This window comes from Cynocephalus volans, chromosome 1, assembly GCF_027409185.1.
Source record: "Cynocephalus volans isolate mCynVol1 chromosome 1, mCynVol1.pri, whole genome shotgun sequence".
Classification (NCBI taxonomy): domain Eukaryota; kingdom Metazoa; phylum Chordata; class Mammalia; order Dermoptera; family Cynocephalidae; genus Cynocephalus; species Cynocephalus volans.
Window position 1 is genome coordinate 144,559,777 of NC_084460.1, and position 20,576 is coordinate 144,580,352.

At 38.0% G+C, this 20,576-nt stretch overlaps 1 protein-coding gene across 4 annotated transcripts in view; it reads right to left on the reverse strand.

The window, feature by feature from the left end:
• The window catches only part of ST3GAL6 (ST3 beta-galactoside alpha-2,3-sialyltransferase 6), a 73,819-nt gene that overhangs the window by 22,395 nt on the left and 30,848 nt on the right, over nucleotides 1-20,576 (reverse strand). For 3 of the 4 annotated variants that reach the window (XM_063092655.1, XM_063092639.1, XM_063092649.1), the window contains exons 3-6: nucleotides 11,015-11,113; nucleotides 8,530-8,607; nucleotides 4,852-4,955; nucleotides 3,786-3,849 (exon numbers count right to left, since the gene is read on the reverse strand). In XM_063092655.1, coding sequence (XP_062948725.1) covers nucleotides 3,786-3,849; nucleotides 4,852-4,955; nucleotides 8,530-8,607; nucleotides 11,015-11,103 — 335 coding nt within the window. In that variant the 5' untranslated portion in view covers nucleotides 11,104-11,113. Of the gene's footprint in view, nucleotides 1-3,785; nucleotides 3,850-4,851; nucleotides 4,956-8,296; nucleotides 8,367-8,529; nucleotides 8,608-11,014; nucleotides 11,114-20,576 lie in introns of those variants that run through there. The other variant, XM_063092664.1, reaches the window with a different exon arrangement.

The window sequence follows — 20,576 nt, forward strand, 5'->3', positions numbered from 1 at the left end:
ATAGGACTCCTTGTTTTTAAAAGTGGGCACATAGTCCCCTGGAATAAAGGCCACATTTTCTAGTCCACCTTCCAGCTAAATGTGGCCTTGTGACTGAGTCCCATCGAGTGGGATGTAATCAGTGGTTGCTAGTAAATGTTGAACAATAGTTCTGGGGGCAGAGGGCATGGAAAAGCCCTGGTTTGTAGTGTTTGCCAAGTCCAATGGTATAAATACTCCCACCATTGCTAATTTCAAGCTTCCACCTTGATGGCACTGAATGTGGATCTGGGAAGAGATGCAGTTCTCCCAAGTCGGTACCAACTGGCTCTAGCACATCAATAGACGTAATGGAGTGTTATATGTGATTTCTGGGAGATGTCCTTAAAGGAGACAAATCTCAAAGGGTGGGGGCATGCCCTTTGCCCCTTCCTCCTCTCTGCTGGCAGGAATGAAGATGTGATTGGTGGAACTCCAGCCATCTCCTGGACCATATGGAGGAAGCACATACTGAGAAATGGCCGAGTCATGACACAGAAGGAGACTCAGCCCCTGATGATCACAGAACCACTGGGCCAGCATGCAGTGTTTACCCACAGACTTCATTTACGTGAAAACTGTGAGAAAGAGAAAAGCTTCTGTCTTGTAAACAGAACTGATATTTTGAGTTTCCCACTCACAGTGTAATCTATCCCACTGAGGGCATCATGCATGCCATGTAAGATATTGCAAAACTAACAGATTTGAAACAACAACCAAAAATGTCTGAACCATTCTGGAAGGGACAAAGAGGACAGTGGGACAATGAAAGGTAGAGAAGAGATTTGTGCTTCACTGCTGCACACAAAAATACAGCAAACTTCTTCCAGAGTATAGGCAGGAAGAGAATAAGCAGAGCGCAAGGTCTGCACCTATGTAAATATTGGTGAAGACAGAAGTAAAAGGGGGAAAGGGACTTGAAAGGGCTGTTCTCACCTCTCTCCAACCTACAAAAGCAAGCCAGCTTATGCCAACAAGCTCCACAGGCCAGGGCTCAAGGAGGACTCTCACACCAAAGGCAACCTAAATTCTCTGCCTGAGAAAGAAAGACTGCTCTCAGACATCTTCTAGTGCATTTTTACTAGGCCAAGAAGAGAAACAGGAGATGCATAAGGTCACTCAGGGGACAAACTGAGCTAACCCAAAGGCAGTATTAAGACAGTCTAGTATATTCAGCCTTTCTGGAGTTTATTGAAAATCTATGTCTCAGGCCTAGCCTGGCTTGTTTTTTTCTTCGTGTTGTACAGTGGGCACCAGACAAATGTAGAATGACTTACTTAAAATACAGGTAAAAATTTAATATTACATGTGAACCCCTCCCAAAAGTTAAATAATATGCAAATAGAAAATAATAGTGTCCTATATATATTCTTATTTATTTTCAAAATGTTCTTTCTTAAGTCTCTAGGGAACAGGTTTGCACAAGTCAAACAAGCACTCCAGCAATGCCGACTGATTGTCTGTGACATTAGGAAGCACACATCATTGCGCTCCCTTGTGCGGATGCTGCAAGAGGTATTCAGTCTACATTTAAAGACTCTCTGACTATACATTTACTCAGTCCAGTCTCTTAGCAACTTCAGACTAAAGGACTTTTGTGCAGTCAGCATCATTTTCAACCTCTCCTCACCAACCACACCTCGCCTCTCTCAGTCCTGAGAAATGGACAAAGGCTGACGGCGGGGAGGGGGAGCACTCTCAGCAACAAAGGGAGAAAAGTGTGGGGAACAGTGAGACCAAGTTAGCAGGAAGAGAGGAAACAGCCTCGCAGAGGCATGAACAAATGGATGAACACCTGGGGAGAAGGAGTTATGAGTGCAACTAAACGAAGCACAGTCTAGTTCTAAGATAAAAACTAGGAGGGAACAAAACTTCTCATTGCATACCCTCAAGAATCCTGACAATAGCTCACATTTACAGAGCCAACAATCTTTACAAATATTTTCAGATACTTGCTGCAAATACTTAAGGGACAGACATTATCGCTCTTAACTCAGACATCCAGGCACCAGAGTTAGAACCATCTGGGTTTGCATCCTAGCTCTGGTATTTATCAGCTGAAACAGACTGTAAGGTTGCCTAGCCTACTTTCTCCATTGACGAAATGAGAGGACTGACATAAAGCACATATGCCAAAGGTCTGCACAAAACAATATTCTACAAATGACAGCTATACAGAATTTTAGATTGGAAAAAATATATGGTTGCTGTTGATATGCAATCAAAATAAAAATTGACTAGATTGATGGAATAGTTTTAAATTACATGTTTTAACAAACCAAAATGAACCAATACATGTTACATAATCCACACTTCAATAATCTGGGTCCCTGACAGAAGAAAAATGAGAAAAACCTGTACAAAATCGAACACTGCTCTTCTGCCTCCATTCTGTAAACTCTCTCTCCTCTTCCACACCTCTGTCTACTACCCCCACCTTCTGTACCCAACAAATGGCCCCTCCATTCTCTTGGCCATAAGGGGAAATTCTGGCATTTTCCCTTTTAATGGAGTCCTGACATCTGATGATCACCCATATTATCACTCTGAACCACTGGCCAAATTCTAAGCAGTAGTGTTGGGGAAATATAGGCAAATGGTCCGGGCCCCTCAGATGTTCAGAATCTTGCCGAGCATTTGCTGTGAGTAAGTGGTGTGGGCGGAGTTAGTGCGCCTGCGCGGCGCCGCAACCTTGGCGGGAGTTGACTGCCTCATACTTTCCAACCTACGGCTTCGGACCTGTTTGCCGGTTACCTAGTTCATAGACCTGCGTGTGAGGGGTCTGGGGACCCAGCCTGGCGTATGAATGGTTTGTGACCCAGTCTGTGAACGGGCTTGAGGGGTCTGTGAGCTCCAGACCCAGCCGTAGCCCGACAGTTGGCCCAGTTGGCAGGATGACGGGCAGGTAAAAGAGCTCCACAGTTGGCGACGTCGGCAGGATTCTGACATTAGCCGAGTGCCACAAGTAGCTTAAAACTTTGTGATATAACTCTACCTCTGTAAAATAAGCCTACTCAACCAGAAGTCTATCTTTGGCAATTCAAGTTTTATGGGGTTAACTTGATGACAACACAATTTTCTAAAAACTAATTGTAGTCAGAAAAATTTGTATCTAAACAAGCTGTTTGCTTCCTTCTGAATATAATTCTGAATTAAAAGGAAGACGGCTGTTTCCAAAATTCAGTATTCAACTTCCTTAACAAGTGAAACAAAGAATCTTCATGAGTAACATGGAAGATGTATGGGGAGATAAGTAAAACAGCCCATGAAGGGATGCTGTGAGCTGACGGACGAGGGGGTGAGTTGATTCTTAAGCAGCAACAACTTAGAAAAGAAGAATGTGGTTTAAAATGTCCTGACTTGGGACCAGAGCTGCTCATCATCAGGACTCTGCAAACTCGAGCCAACCAGTTATGCAGCTTCTAAATTAATGTTGTAGTTTGTTTATTTCAAGTGTCACATAAAGAACAACGAGACGTTTTAGTTATGCATAAGTGCTATGAAATTTCCCTGAGTAAAATACATTTTACATCTCTTGGGGTACCTATTTTTTTTTTTTTTTTTTCCTTTTTTTTTTTCGTGACCGGCGCTCAGCCAGGGAGTGCAGCGGTCATTCTTATACAGGATCCGAACCCGCGGCGGGAAGCGTCGCCGTGCTGCTAGCGCAGCACGCTACCGAGTGCGCCATGGGCTCAGCCCTGGGGTACCTATTTTGAACCATGATAGTTAACGGTAAAAGTCAAACAGAAGCAAGGAAATAAACTCACTTGTCAAACTCATCAAAGAGATCACAACTCTGCAGTTTTGAAAGAGCAAGTCGAAAATATTCCGCTAGAAAACAAATGGACTATTATGAATAAAAGGATAATCACGACTTCTTACGTACATAGTAAACCACCTTGGTCCCTCCGCCCCAAACCTATTTCCTACTGGTATGGTCACGTTTGATTTATTCTGTAAAAAATTAATGATACAACTGCAATTAGTCTGCATTACTAAATAGGCACATTCAAAATGGTAAATGCTCTCAGGACACTTTCCAAAAACTCTAGAAAAATAAGATGTTTAATCTGAAAACAATCATAAAAAAGTAATAGTAAAATTAACACTATCAGATGATCTAAAATTGACACTAGAATAGAAATCAATAGAAAGTTTAAACCAATTATAAATTATCAAATTCTCTGCAAAATATTTTTAAATACAAACAAAACTCAAGATCAGTCGAATAAGTAAAACCTAACTCATGAAAATTATACATCTGTCACCTCTTGAGTTTTAAGGTCTCTCAAAAATCTAGAATTTAAAGCTATATAAAGTCAATCAGTTATCAACAAGCAGAAGTAAAAAGTTTTTTGTCATTAGAAGATGAAATAATTCCCTCTAAATTTAATACAAATAAAATCCATTGATTAAATTAAAAGACTGATCAAGAAGAAAAACTTGCTGATGAAATAAAATAAAACTCACAGATAAAGAAGTGAAATGGGGAGATAGGAAGCAAGTTAACCCACAGGCTTATCCTGCTAATTCAAAATTATAATAAAGTAACACATCAGAACTCACGTGGATCACACAGTGGCACAGCATAAGTAAAAAGCTGTTTCCCAACAACAAACATCTACTTTTTTTATTCTTTGATTCTACACTGCCTCAAAAGAAATGAGAGTTTATATTTTAAAATTTAATTCCCTTCATCCCATCCCAAAATTGTATCCCTTAGGAATCATTAGAAAGCAGAAAAATTAAAAGGCCTTAAAATTATATAAACATGCAGTTCTCATCAAACATCACTCAAACTTAACAGAGCAGGGTAAGAATAGTATTACTGACCTGATGTTCTTATCCCATAGGGCAAATCAAACTTATCGCTACCATACAAGGAAGCAATCTTTTTAAAATCAGCTGCACACAGAAAAGGGTGAAACTGATGAAACCTGAAAGTAAAGGATAAAGAATGATTTTGCCAAAATGCCTACTATATTTGCAGGCTTTTAAAATAACAACTAAAAGTAACTGTAGCCGATAATTCATGTTGCTATACTGACAATATATAAATGTATAATTTTTTTAATTTTAAAAGTATTTAAATAGTATTTTTAAATTTTTAAAAATTGGTTATGAATATTCATGAGATACAAAGCTGATTGTCAACCCTCGTGCCCAAGACGTGAAAGCCAGATCCATGCTGGCAGCATGCCCATTACCACAAATTGCGATTGTACCCTATGTCCCCTACCCAATTATCCCCAACCTCCCTCCCCCTCCCCTTTTCCCCCACTCCACTTTGTATCCCAAGGTATGTTCTCTCCCTCTGCAAGTCCAAGGCACCACTGTGGTCTTTTTTTCCTTCCTTCTTTCTCTCTTAGCTCCCACTTATAGTATTTAAAAATTTAAATAGCATTTAAATATTCCATAGAATGGGATATGCAATGGAACTATACAACCAGAGTAAAAACATTTTCCCGCTACTGAATCTGAAATTATATTACAGCCAAGGGTATGAAAACAAAATTTAAAAAGAAACCAATACCAAGAGATAAAATGTTAGCAATGTACAGGAAGAAACAAAGGAAGTATTAAAAGTATTGATGCTAAGCCATTCCTAAATTTAAAAGTACCATATGTATGAAGTTGTAACAGGTGTAAAACAAAAATATATTAAAAGTTAAATGCAGTTAAAACTCAACTCTTTAATCAAGAACTAGAATAAATCTATACGCATTTGTCTTCTCACTGCCTGCTCTGCCCTGAAGGTAACCCGACCCCTTCTCCTCCAGAGGAGAGAGAAAGTTTGATGCAGGTAGGAATAGCCTCTATCTCTTCTCACTTTTAGCACATGGAATGCAGTAGGCAGGCAACACATGTTTAATAAATAATTGAATTAATTTCAACTCCTAATCAATTCTTGATGGGACCGTTATGAAGAAGAAAAAAATAAAGTTTATTATTATTATTAAAGAGAAGGAAAGGGTCTTAAGCACATATAAAAACACTATTTTCACCCACCAGAAGGACTGGATGCTGCTCACATGCTGCAGGACAAGTCTAGCTAATCCTGACCACAGCCCTCACACATGGTACCATCTTTCCTGCCACAGCAGCTTTGTGTTGTCTAAGAACTGTAGACAGAGATCAGAGTGATGCTGGGACTTCAGAGGGCTACACGACAAAATGGAAATAAGCAGCAACAGAGTGAGGGTGAAATAGCTTCAGTTTTATCCTGGCTATGTCACTGAGGAGCCACTAAACCTGAGCAAATCATGGGAGCTTAATGTCTTCAGAGCTGAATTAAGAACTCACACTGCATTCAGCCTCCCTGCTGAGATATGATGCATGTCCAAGGTTTGGCTGTAATAGTGATAGCAGCCTCTCAGGTCTGGCCAACCTCAAAAGGTCATATCTATATCAGTGTAGATCCCCAAGTTCATAAACTACTTTGGAAAGAGGAAGCGTCAGGTCACCTGACTCAAGCTTGAGAGAAGATTCAAGAGCTTCCCAGTCTTCCTTGGAAAATTGAGCCATAGGTAACTGTACCAATTCTTTGGGGTTAGAGTGATGATGGTAACTAACAATTAATTCCCACTCAGATCTTGTGCTAGGTGACTTACATTTTATTTCTAACTGAAATAATTATTTGGCACCAGACCTCAGACACAGCAGGTGCTCAATAGGTATCAGCCCTGTCCATAACAATTATTATATTGTCCATAACAAATATTATATTTTATTATATTACAGTATATTTTATTGTAAATATTACAATACATTGTAAAATATTACATTACATTTCTGCAATTGGTACTCCTACAAAAGCCTGGAAAGGCAGGTAAAGTGTATAATCAATGTAGATGAAGAAACTGAAACTATGAGAAGTGAAGGAACTGTGGTTACTAACCCATAAATGACAAAGCTGAAATCCAGACCCAAGCCTAATTCTGAGGACAGTGTCCTCTTTATAACACTGCAGATAACAGCTCCAGGTTTCTGAACAGAGTTTCTCCTGATTGCTACTGGCTTTCCTATAATTCTGAAAGTGGCTTCAAATACGCTCAAGGGGACTGCCCTCAGAGAATACTGCTCAGATGACAAATGCAGACCTATTAGTCGTTTAAACTGGAGAAACACCTGCTGGGCCATCCTACATAAATACTTTATTTCTTTTGGGTTTTCTCAAAAAGGAAATATCTATTTTTTTTTTCACTCAAGTTATAGAGTATCTTGATTCTAGAGTAGCATTTTAAACTGCACTGTGCAACACAGGTGGCTTATGAAATCAATTCTGAGTCAAGATCAGCATATTTTTAAAAAGTGAATAGAAAAGAACACAGCATAGTTGGAATAGTAAGGGTAAAAATTCTTATTTTTCTTATAAATATGTGTGTACTAGGTTCTATCCAAAGCGAAATGTATTTCTTCCAAAGAGTCATGGACAAAAAAAAGTTTAAAGACGTTCTTCTAGCTTACAGTGGCCCTAACTGTACACACATTTATAGACAGACTACAAGTAGCCTTGATTCACCTGTAATCATATGCAAAAAATGATTTATGTATCTGCAGTTTTCCAGAGAATTGACTGATTTTAAAGGATCTATAGCCCCAATGGATTAAGAACCAGAAATAGAAAGGAGCAATAATATAATAAAAGAAAATAGGAAGAAAAGAAAATATAAATTCTTGATGCTTAGTGAAAAACATGCTTAATAGGGCTGACCCCGTGGCTCACTCGGGAGAGTGTGGCACTGGGAGCACAGCAGCGCTCCCACCGCGGGTTCGGATCCTATATAGGGATGGCCGGTTTGCTCACTGGCTGAGCGCAGTCACAAAAAAGGACAAAAAAAAAAAAAAAAAAAAAAAAAACATGCTTAATAGCTTGTACCTGTTTTACACAATTAAACATGTCTAGACCAGACTGTAATTTATTTCTTATTATCTGGAAACATTTTGACAAGTGATCTGTCAAAGTCAAGATGACAGAGGAAAAGAGCATTTGTGGATAAAAGAGTAAATTCCATACAAGTTCTAACAACCACAATGAACAATCATTATTTACATCCTATGTAGATTAATCATTATTTGCATTCCGTGTGGTTCATTAAAAGTCAGTAAAGGTCAAGGAAAATGTCTAATCATAAAGTTTAACCTAGAGGCAAGGGAGAAGAAAACACAAAATGATAAGGGTGAAAAATAACATGGGAACAACAAGTGGGAAAAATAAAACCCTAAAGAACAGTTCAGTTTTTTATAATTGAACACAAATAGGCCTCTCTAATCTCACCTGTGTGAAAAGAATACTGCTTTGATTGAGTTCTTCAATGCCTTTTCTTAAAATATATGCAGAGCTCTGACTAAAAGCACAAAAAAGAGACAGGATATTCAAGCTCTTCCTCCAATAAGGAGTGTCCACTTTATATGGCTAAGATTTGTATGAAAAAGGTAAACAAGTATGAAAAATGATTACAAACACATTTACAACATTTTTGTATGTCACAGTTTTTTGTATATTTTTACCTCAGGAGAGAGGCAAAAGCTGGCTTTGATAAACAAGGCTGGATCTTATTTCTCCGCTTCATTTCCACAGGTGGCACCCTATGAGACGAAAACAGTGTCAGTCACAATCCAGAACCGGGCAGCCGCCCAGAGGGAAGCAAACGCCCTGGGAACCCACTCGGTGCCCCACTGAGAGGCTTATCAGGCAGGGAATAAAATCCTCCCGGAAGCCCCTGAAGTTTAAAAATACTTATCCAAGTTGTGCACACATTTGAGGATTTGTGGATGTAAAACAAGGGAGAGTGGAAAGGCTGAGGTGACTAGTGACCTGGAAGTGATTCATAGAGCCGTGATTCCAGGGACCCTCACAGAAGGGCTAGGATTACTGTACCGTGGAGGCCATAACCAGGCTTGCTTTTTAGAAGCCCCGGAAAGCCTGAGAAACCAAACTTACCCGAGTGCACACAGCTATCTAGGTCCTCCATGCCACAACTGAGGACACTTCCTGGCAGCAAACACCACAGAAACACCTGACCTGAGCAGGTTTCACAGACCCTTGCCTTGTGATCCTGGGAACTCCACAAATGACACTACTGAGAGTCTTCGCTAACTCTCCTCTATTCTTGGCACAGGTTGGACGCTTGTGTGTCTCCTGAATGGAGTACTTGTCTCCACAATTTAAAAGGGTGTCGTGAAACATGACAGAGCACGACAATGAAAATAAATGAAGAGGGTGAGGTGCGTATGTGTGATAGGATCCAGAATTCACGAGGAAAGAGGAAAACAGCTTAATAAAAGAACTTACTAATAATCATAAATTATGTAATGAGTTAATATAAAAAGAAAACAAATCAATTTTCTTCTGTAATCAGCAGGATTCAAACTGAAGGAAATTGCCTAAATCCTTCATGGACAGACATAATTTTCATTTTTTTTTTTTTTTGGTGCAAAACCCCCATAGTTAGAACTCAGGTTTCTGAACTATGTGGCTAATAAAGTCCTTATGCAGTGAAACATCTTTTGTGAATCCAACAAATAGCAAGGGACCCTTGCTTTATACCTAAGGACATACCTATATTATATATAATATGGCAGACCAGGCCATAAAAGCTGAATTATATTTGGAGGACAAAATGAAGTATAAGATATTATTTTATTTCTAAGGTCATTAAAACAGAAAACTGTTTTAGGATACTGTGATGACAAACTTTGGGTGGCTTTTCAAAAAAAAGACAATTATCTATCTTAAATCGTTTTAAGGAAGTAAGTTCACTGAATAAACACCCATCTGAGGTAATTTCCCACAGTACTTTCTGTGACTGGAGTGACATGGGCACTCCTCAGATCCTGATGACAAAAGACTGGGCTGAATTCAGACCCTTTTCATTATTTTCATTATCACTTTCCCTGTGACCAGCAATAGGATTTGCAGGAAAGTAGCAGTCTAGTAAGCTTTTTGGTTTCTCTTCTATTTTTATCTTCTACTACTAAGTGTGGGACACAGACAGGATGTGACAAAGATGGAGGGATAGATCCCTATGGTATAATCCTTATTTAGTGTATAATCACACTTCAGAGTTCTCTAGCCTGAAATTTAGGTCCCAAGCCTCAAACTTTAGGGTCAAACCCACCCACCTGGCATTGGGTTTTTTCTAGTGGCCATTTGCCTAACTTCCTTCTGTAAAATACATTATAATAATTCCTCAATTAACCAGTGAGGAAATGAAATGCAGAAGGATCCATTTTTTTTCTTAATCCAGTAAGCACAATCTAGAAACATGATCTAGTATCTACTATTGCAACACTGACAAAAAATACTGACTTTGTCTAAGACAGGAAGTTGTCATGTGATTTATTTTGAAATAATTACGTACTATCACCCATTCAGGATTTAAAGATCATCAAAACTTTATTCCTAGCCAAAGGACTGACAATAGGGAGGAGGGTAAAAAACTTTTTATAGAGGTTTTCCCTGCAGTAAAATTATCTGTGCCTCTTTCAAGTTTTTTATGTGATATTTCAAGTCAAAGCCATTTCAAAAGATTTATTTATATATATATATATATATATATATATATATATATATAATCATTCACCATATATTTTTAAACAAAGGAAGCCATACATAGTGTCTATATTTTATCAACAATCTCTTATCCAAGCATTTTAGGCTCTAAAAGTCAAGTACCGCTGAGTACAAGAATTACTCTATTAATTCAAGGAGGTGAACTGTTGTACTAATAAAGCATGTTATGTCCCAAAGATGGTTGACACCACCACTTCACTACAGAGTCAATAAAAAATAGGTGTTGCTTATCAGTTTTTAAATTGTTAGAGACACAGTATATACTGAAATGGTAAAACCCCAATTTATCACGGAAGGCTAGAAAAGATTCAAAATGTTATAATATTACAGGGTTTTTTATAGGTCCCTCTAATATACTTTGGGTGTTTGTAAGAAAGACTAGTTTGGGAGTTATTTTCAAATAGCAAAAATGAAACTTACCAATAGACATTTGTTCCCCATAATATACAATGCAGCACATAATAGAGGAAGACAGCACTCAGGAATATGACCACGAGATACCCTCTCATGGCTCGCCCCCTAAAACACAAGGAGTAAAGTCCAAAAGAAAGTCTAGATTACTATACAGATGAATTTTCACAATGGCTCAAAAATAAGTATTAGTGAATAAACATATATAGAGAGAACAGTAGAAGAAAATGATGTAGGCTTATAATTTGGGGAATACCCACCAAAAGTGCAGAAAGTGAATGTTTTTTCTGCCTCTCCTTTTAATACAACATGATGTGTGTTTAGACCAATAAACAGTTCCATGGTTTCAAAGTTAAGGGTTTTCCTACTACTTTCTTATGCTAGGTAAGAAAGAAAGAAATTCCTTCAGAACAAAATTTTACCTGTCTCCTCCATATCCAACAGTTTTTTGGAGACACTGAAGAATGTCTATTTCTCCCTTTTAATAAAAGGTGAATATATGCCTTCAGATGTGAATAAACATTTTATGTCATTAGTGCCTGAATGCTTGAAATGACTTTTAAATATTACACATTATAATTTTCGAGGTTTTTTTCTAATTTTGAAAAACTGAGAAAAAAAAAGCTACTGAAAAATATTTCCCACATCCTCAATTTTTATACTCTTTTAGATGTACCCATTTGATTTTTCAACATCATAGCACAAGTATATTCAGCTAATTACTTGCTTGTTTTTTTATTAAATTGGCAGTCCTGTTCACTGCACATTTACAGACAGACAAAAAACTGGACACAATCCTCTCTGGAATGTAATTGCCAAAAAAAAAAAATAATAAAAGAAGAAGAAAATTATAGAATATATTTCTAAAAACCACTAAAACACATTTGTTTAGTTCCTGCGTTTGTTTCAAAGACAGAAAGTTCCCACTTTCATATGCGATTCAATGAGAAAGACAACTTTAATATATGATCCCATAATAGATCTTCTATTTTAGTACATGTGATTTTAAACAGGTGTACTACTTCTCTGCCTCCCTTATCAAGTTTCTGGTTCATCTGAACGCTGCATGTATCACTCTCTCACTCCTGTCCATATCTAGCAACCTCAATCAGGGCGATGCAGTATAGAAGGTATGAATCTGGTAGAATTCATTTCCAAATAATGTAATGTTGACCTCCCTTTAATAGTAAATCAGTCCAAATGGAAATCTTAAAATAAGCCACTCCCTTGCCTTCATAAGTAGAGTATACTGAACATAATTTAAGCTTTTGTTGATAACACAGAGTTATCTTAACAAATATCATAATTGTGCTGTGCTTTCTTCTGGAGCTGAAGAGGGTGTGGGGCTATTTGCTAAGCACCCCTAAACTGTAGTGGTTTATCTGGTTGAGATTGCTTGTTGTTCCTCCCTTCCTGTCAGCTATTGCTTCTCAGTGCATTTAAGGCAGCCACCACTCCCACATGCCACTATTATAAACTAGTTAGAAATGAAGGCTATGTTGGGAGAAAGCAAATAAACAAGTGAGTTAATTGAGCAAACTTTAATTTACACATATTTCCACTTTAGTATACATAATTCCTATGAAGAGTCAACACTGGTTGGAAATCAGAAGACATGACTTACAACCCAACTTCCAACCTGAGTGTCCTCACATGTTTACAAGTGAGAGCACACTGTCTACTCTTTGGGTTATTTGATTTCCCTGGAAAGCAATTGACCATGGGCCAAGATAGTCACCAAACAACTTGCTTAAATGTTCAAATTAAACATTTAAGCCTCCACTAGGAATAACATCATTTATGCAAATATCCAACAAGGATGCAACTTACCCAGTATCAGCAATTTTTTAAAAATATACTTACATCTAAGAAAAGATAGTTTATGATAATCTAGAGAAAGAAATCAGTATTTACAATTCAATTTGCTTATCTATCTCCCAAAACATACTCTCTGGATAAACTATGTATTATTTTACAGCTCAGGGAGGGGTAAGCAAGATTTTTGTTATTGTTTTGTTGTTTTTCATTCACTAGCAGGTAATATAATTGAAAATAAAGAAGTGTGAGAGAACATTCTTTTCTCCTTCAAAAAGTAAAATGAGCCCACTCTTGAAGTGGTTTCATACACCACCTGAAAATAATTTAGGAAGCTTAGCCACTCTCTTGTATTTCATGGACAATTCAAAGCTTTGATATTCAAGTTGCAAAGTAGACTGGAGCTACCCAGGATATCCTTGTGATAAACATTTATGTTCTGCTTGCTCATAGGAAAAAGCTTCCACACATAAACAAATTCTCTAATTATAATTTTATAAATGGAATGACCACTCTGCCTTGAGCAAAAGCATTCAAAGGAAAACCAGACGTAAGGTACCTGCTTTTAAAAAGACATAAGGCCCTTCAATATAGCTTCAATTACCAAAACAAAGTATCAAGATCTTGACATTAAACATGATGAACACCAGCTTTTTCACTGCAGAAGCTCCTAAAACCAGGGAAATCCTTTACAAAGTTTAAGTCACAAAGCAACTATTCATCTAAAGTGTGGGTAAAGGGCAGCAAGGGAGAGCAGAACTCTGGCAGACGTCAAATGATCATTTCTTCTCAATAAGATGTGACCGTGTATGAATAATTTACACATGCCAGATTAAACTCAATCTTGGCTATGTTTTTTTTCCTTTTCTTTAATTATAAAAGTGTACTTTATTGTATGAAGCTTTAAAGTTCATAAAAAGCTTATACATCCATTACTTCATTTAAGGCTCAGAATAAGCTTGTTAAATGGATGTGCAGGTATTATCTTGATGAATGAGGACACTGAAGGTTTCTGAAGTTGAGTTTTCTCAGGTCATATAGTTTAAAGAAGACAGAAATAAACTTATGGTCTGACTGTTTCTTTCTCAAAGTTCTACTCCTGGAGTCATCATGTCTCTCAAGATAAAAGGCATGAGGAAAACCCAAGACCGTACATGCAGATATTGGTGAAGTGGGGCATGGCTGAGGGCAGTGTTCATGCACATTCCTGAGCCCCTACTTGATCTGAATCTCTAGGGCTCAGGAATGTGCATTTTAAACAAGCATCCTGAAGGCACACTGAAATTTGAGAATCATTGCTCAAGAGTATGCAACAGAACCACGGAAGAAAAAAAATTCATGAATACAGAGACCTTAAGAGCTGTTATGGTTGTTATCCCAAAGAGACTGCAAGCGCCATGACAGCAAGTACTGTGTGTCTTCTCTATCACTTTATTTCCAGTACTTCTAACAATACCTGTCACATAGAACATGCTAAGTAGATAGTTGTTGAATTTAAGTACAGATCCCATTACTAGATGCTTTATAATGTTATTTTTTTTACCTTAAATATTTAGCACATGGCCAATGCCCAGTGAATAATGGCTGATTAGCAGCATTAAGATGTATGAGGACTTAGCATGTGCCATGCATGCAATAAATGCTTTTGGTGTATCATCTCATGTCATCCTGACAACGCCCCTGCCACCATGAGGGAAGCGGTAAACTTACAGCTCCCATTTTGGTGAGGAAACCAAAGCTCTAAGAGGAGCAATAGCTTTCCTGAGCTGACACTTAGATGCAGGTTTGAATCCTGCTTCTGCTATCAGAGCAGAGCTCACGCATTATTCCTCCCCTCCCCGGATGTGAACTTTCACAAATGGGTGCAGGCCTATCCTTTTGATACCAGACTAAACATTACAGAATGTTTCTCTAATTCATCAATCTCACCAGCTCCTTAATCAATTCTAGGGACAGGCGAAATGGAGAGAAAGTTTATAGTCTTTTTAATAGAAGCTCTGTTTGAAACAAAACGCTATTATTCCTAACCCTGTTCTTTCCAATCCTTCTCCTTCCAAATACACTAGCACTGTTGATAAAAACAAAACAAACCCTATGGAATGATACTTGAAAAATGGTCATAGTTTTATTTTTGGACTCTCCTAATGTTTTCTCAAACCCAAGAGAGCTTGTTTTTCCAACGAGCTAGGAACAAAGCATGTTTAGCAATAATTCTGAAAACATTGTTCTGCTAACCAAATACAAAAGCCCTGTGGGTATCTCAGTATCATGCAATACCAAAGACAAAATACCTTTGGTGTCCTCTTCTCCAGATGCTGAGCATACACAAGCCCCACCTGCCTGGCTGATCTGTTCCCAGTTTCCTCTAGACCCGGCTGCAGGTGCTTCCTCATGCCCTTCTGCAGGCTCAGTCACCCCAAGCTCTGGGACTGATCTTGACCCAAGGAAGACACCCTGAGGAGCCCTTGACTAGCAGCTCAACAGTTTGGTCAGGTCCCTGTGATCACACACTGACCTTGAACATCTTATCCACTGGGCCTGGGTTCTGCTGCCAGGTCCTTAAATTATAGTTTTCCAATGTCTGCATTCTTCTCTCTTACCCACCCCAGCAGCTCTGCAACCAAACTTCCAATTTTTGAGTAACTAGGATCCTAAACCATGTCCCATCCACTCTGTGGCAGTCCTCTCATGCTCCCTGCTTCCTCAATGACTGATGTCCTACTCTTTCTGCTACTAGGTGTCCTCTCATACCCAGCATGTTGCTGTTCAATAATACCCAATAACTTGCATCTCTGTGCAAATTAGAAAAGAACATCCCTTCTGACTCCAAACAGACTGTGGGCACCTATTACTGATATCTAATATCTCAGCAGCAGCTAGATTTTAGCCACGACTCTCCCCTTAGCCAGGTGCCCTTGTTCATGGCTCACCTCCATACCTTTACCAGGTGGCCCTGCTGACACCTGTGTCCATTCAGCTGTTGGAGAGGCCTTCCTCCATTCAGTTCTGCACCAGTCCTCAGATCACAATGACACCCTCGAGACTGTCTGGCATGTGGCCTTGCCGACAGACCTTACATCCTACCTTCCTTCCTCTTTGTGCTATTGCTCCATTTGTGATTTAGTAGCTGCAATCACATGTCTATGTGAACAAACCTAGAACAACAGATGCTCCAGCCTAGCTGCAAATTAATGTCTAGATTTTTTTTTTAGTCCAACTCCATAGGTCCCCTGAGCCTAAACCTCATAGACCTAGCCATCTCCACACAGCCCAAGCCTCACTGGAGACACACAGGACCCCACAGCAACACATGTAAAGGCCACAGTCCTCTTCAACTCATTTACTACACTCTTTTAAGTACAATCCTTATTGCTAATTGGATAGTCCAAATGTGTGGGGTAGCCTCATTTATACACCAAGGACCTCTACTCTCTGGGAGTGATGATCATGTAAATAATAGCACAGTTTATTACACATAGTAAATGCCCAGTACAGAACTAAGCCCTTTTCCCCATAAGGATGAAATCAGGGGTATTATCATCCCCATGCTAGATGTGTTTAATACTCAGAGCAGTGGCAAGAATGCCAACTGAGATCGGTCTAATTTCAAAGCCCACACTTTTCAATTGCACATTATGGAAAACCATAATTACTGTATTTTTTAACTATAACAGTGTGAATTTAATATATTCACTTAGTAATACCTTTTTAAAATAAAACAAAGGGATGATACACATTAAATGTATGCATTTATTAAAATACACTTATTTGGAAACATTATAGAGATTTAAGAGATATAATTAAAAAGATAAATTAAACAAAGACATAAATCTTAAGAAATCAGTAGTCTGGTTGATGGGATTTTCTGATAGAATTTTCTGATGAAAATTCTTAATAGGCCATAATTAAATAAATAAAGAACAGCACATACAGAACTAAGCCATATGCAATTTTACACCTGTAAAATCTACATTTAAATCTGAAATTATGAGCTACTGCTATTTGAAACAAATTAAGAAAAAAAAAAAACCTCTGACACTACTGAGTAAATTAATAAAAAATTATAATTTGATTTATGGACACCTCCAAAAAAATAGATTTGTGTAGTTTCAACAAATTAGACCAACTCTATAAATTTCGACAGATTTCTAAATACATAGCTGTTTTCTTTCTGCATGGCAGAAAGGAAACATGTATAATTAACTTTCTTTCTTTCTCTCCCCTCCCCCGATTCTTCCGCTAATACAATGACATGCAGCTAGTTCCCACACACACACACACACATATACCCTTCTCTTTCAGTCTCTCAAGAAAGCCAGTGCTTCTGCCGGATTTCATCTTTAGCGTATGGAGGCAGATTTTCACCTAATTAAAGCTAAGCCCTCACTTCCAAAGCAGATGACCAAACCCTTCCCTAAAAATGGGTTGTGTTCATTGCAAAGAACATAAAAAGGAAAGAAACCACTTTTCAGCAGAATTTTGTTCTTTAATAGTGCAGCTGGACACACTAAAATCATTTGGTTAACACCAACCCCTACCAGATGCTAAAAATAAATGAGCTGTAGTTCCTGTTTTCAAGATCTCTTCTCTCTCTTCAGACAGCTTCATTGCAAATAGGAAAGGAAGTGTTCAATGGAACTTCTTACGCTTCTGCTGTTTATTCATATTCTCTCCCAGGGACCCATTTCTTTTCTTAAAGTGAAAATTTTCTCTATTTCCTTATACTAGGGGTATTTCAAAAAGTTCATGAAAAGACTCATATTATCTTTTAATTCTATTTACCCACAAACTTTTTGAAGTAAACTCATAGTCATATCCTACTGATATCAGCTTCCAAGAAGTATTAGATACAGTTAACAGGTAATCAATGTGGCTAATTTTTAAAATTAGCTTCATTGAGATAAAATTTTATACAATAAAATTCACCACTTTTAAGTGTACAATTTGGTAAGTTTTGGAAAATGTATACCATCACGTAACAACCACACCAAAGTCACTATACTAAACATTTCCATCAACCCCCAAAGTTCCATTATTCCTCTTTGTAGTCAACTCCTTACCCTTACCTCCTAGCCCCTACAACCCGATGTGCTATCACTATAGTTTTGCTTTTACTAAAATACGTATAAATGGAATTTTACAGTATGTATCTTATTTCTGCCTTCTTTCAATTAGCATAGTGCTTTTGAAAAAATTGTCCATGTTGTTGCACGCACCAGGAGCTGTTCTTTTTTATTGCTTCCACTGTATGGCTATACCATGAGTTATCGATTCATCAGAAAATAGATTTGATTTCCTTGCAGACTTTTGTTTTTGTAAATAAAGTTGCACTGAACATTCAAGTACAACTCTTTCAGTGGTTATATATTTTCATGGGTCATATGGTAAACGTATGTTTAACTTTTTATAAAAATTTTATATTGCATTCTGGTGCTTTTTACTGAAAAACACATTTACTCCAATCTCTCAGTTAAAATAAAAAAGCCCCTACCTATAACAATTCAAATTATTAATGCTACTGAATAATACAAATCACTGACCAAGGTAAGAATCTCTTAATCTATTAATATTGAGCACTCATAATTCATATGTACTCTACTTTAGAATATGGGAATAGAGCTCACAGTCCAGTGAGGGAGCTGAGTTATAGTGTTTCAAAATAATTTTGATTATCTGTTATAAGAAGTAAAGCAAAATATTTTAGACCCCTGCTACTCATAGTGTAGAACATGGACCAGCCATAGGGGCATCATCTGGGAAGTTGGTATAAATGCAGAATCTCAGCCCCACCCTTTGATCCACTGAGTCAGGATCTGCATTTTAACAAGATCCCCAGATGGTCTGTGTTTGAGAAGCACTGCTGGAGAAGCTTAGAGGAAAGAGGAATTGTGTCCCACCAACAGTAGCAGGGCTTCACAGCAAACAGTTTTTGAGGGGACCTGGAAGCTCATTCTAAGTTCCATGCTGTATCTTTAGGGCTTGACCTTTTAACACTTCCAATCAACAGAATTTTCTCTGAAGAAACTAGTCAGACTGTCTTTGAAAAGAAGCGGCTTTGAGAAAACTTTCCCTCAGCATTCTAGGGAATGTTTGTGGTTTCTTTGTAAATTCTCTGGACACTGTCCTTTCTATATTCAGTCTATCCATCTACTATCAGTATCACTGTGATACTACTGGTATTTTTGAGAGGAAGTACATAGGACTCCTCTTCACATTACACCTGGGGGACACACACTTCATTCTGCATCTCCTTATGATTCATCTAAAAGTGCCAACTGAATCACCGGCCAAACATTTACAACAGTATTTCCAATTATTGCTATTCACAACTTGGACCCCAAAATTACAGATTTTAGAACTGGAAAGACTGCAACAGTTGAGGGCATTTAGACACAGGAAGGTCCTATGTACCATACTACAGAAGAGGCAGCCAGTATTTAGAAAAATTAAAAAATGTGTCAAAGGCAATCTTGGTAATAAGTAGCAGAGTTGGTAGCACAGAACATGGGTTCCCCTCCAGCACAACTCCTGTCTCACACGGCTACACAATATTTACTTATTCAATGTGCATAAACAAGTCAATAAAGGAATGAATTAATTAATATCTCTAAGCCCACTCATCTTTGTTTCGTTCCAATCCTCTCTGATCTCTGTGGTTTTCAATTCCTGAACCGCCTCCCCTTGGGTAGCACTGCACTGGCCTGGGTCTCTCTCTCTCTGCCTGTGCTTCCAGATTTCCTCTTCCTCCTCCACCCACCTAAACACAGGTGTTCTCAACCTGTTGTCTTAATCTTGTTTCCTAATTCTCATTACTTCTCATCTCAGCTACTGGCAATGATCTCTAATGTCTTCCCTTTAAACCAGCCCACATACTGTACCTGGCATAAACTTCTCAAAGCTCAGCTCTCCTCCTCTTACCCACCTCACAGAAAAATCTTCACTGGTTTCCCACTGTCTGCCAAATAAATATGAGATCATTTAGCCTAGCATTTAAGATTTCTATAATTTGGTCCTTCCATCTAACTTCTCACTTTTTTCTTCTTCACGCAATTTATTCTTTGTAGGTAGCAGCATAATTAGGTGTTAAGATTGCCTGCTTGGCAATCAGACCCCTGGGGTTTGAGTCTCAGCTCTTCCTCTGACTAGCCATCTAAAGCTGGAAATTTCCTTAACCTCTTTATACCTCAGTTTCCTCAACTGTAAAATGGGCAGTGATGATACTACCTAATACAGGTATTGTTAAGTAGTAAATATAAAGCACTTAGGTAAGTTTCTGGCACATGGTAAGGATTCTTCTAATCTTGTTTTAATTCTTCTTGTAAAACTAGTGAAGTATTAGTTGACAATACACCAAGCCCTCATTAAAAAACAAGCTTCATAACATCCTGGTAACGATCCTAAAGAACTCATAACATCGTGCTAATAATAGCCTCAAAAAATTGTTTCCATTACCATGCTAGCTATCATTTCTGCACATTGATTTTAACATTTCAAAGTATCTGTGACACGAAGCCTCACTCATCTTCTGAATATAAAATGAAAGGCATTCAAAATAGCAGTAATTCATTGGCAAAACTAATCTTAGAATTAGACCCTATTTCTGGCTCTTGAAACCACACCTTTTTATGCTTTTCAAAATAAAACTGCTCTGAGATTTAGTAAAAACCAACAAACAAAAAATCCAGATTTGTAATCAGCATTTCAAATTTATGTCTTGAAGCAATAAACAAAATCAAGAACATAAATAATCAAATCT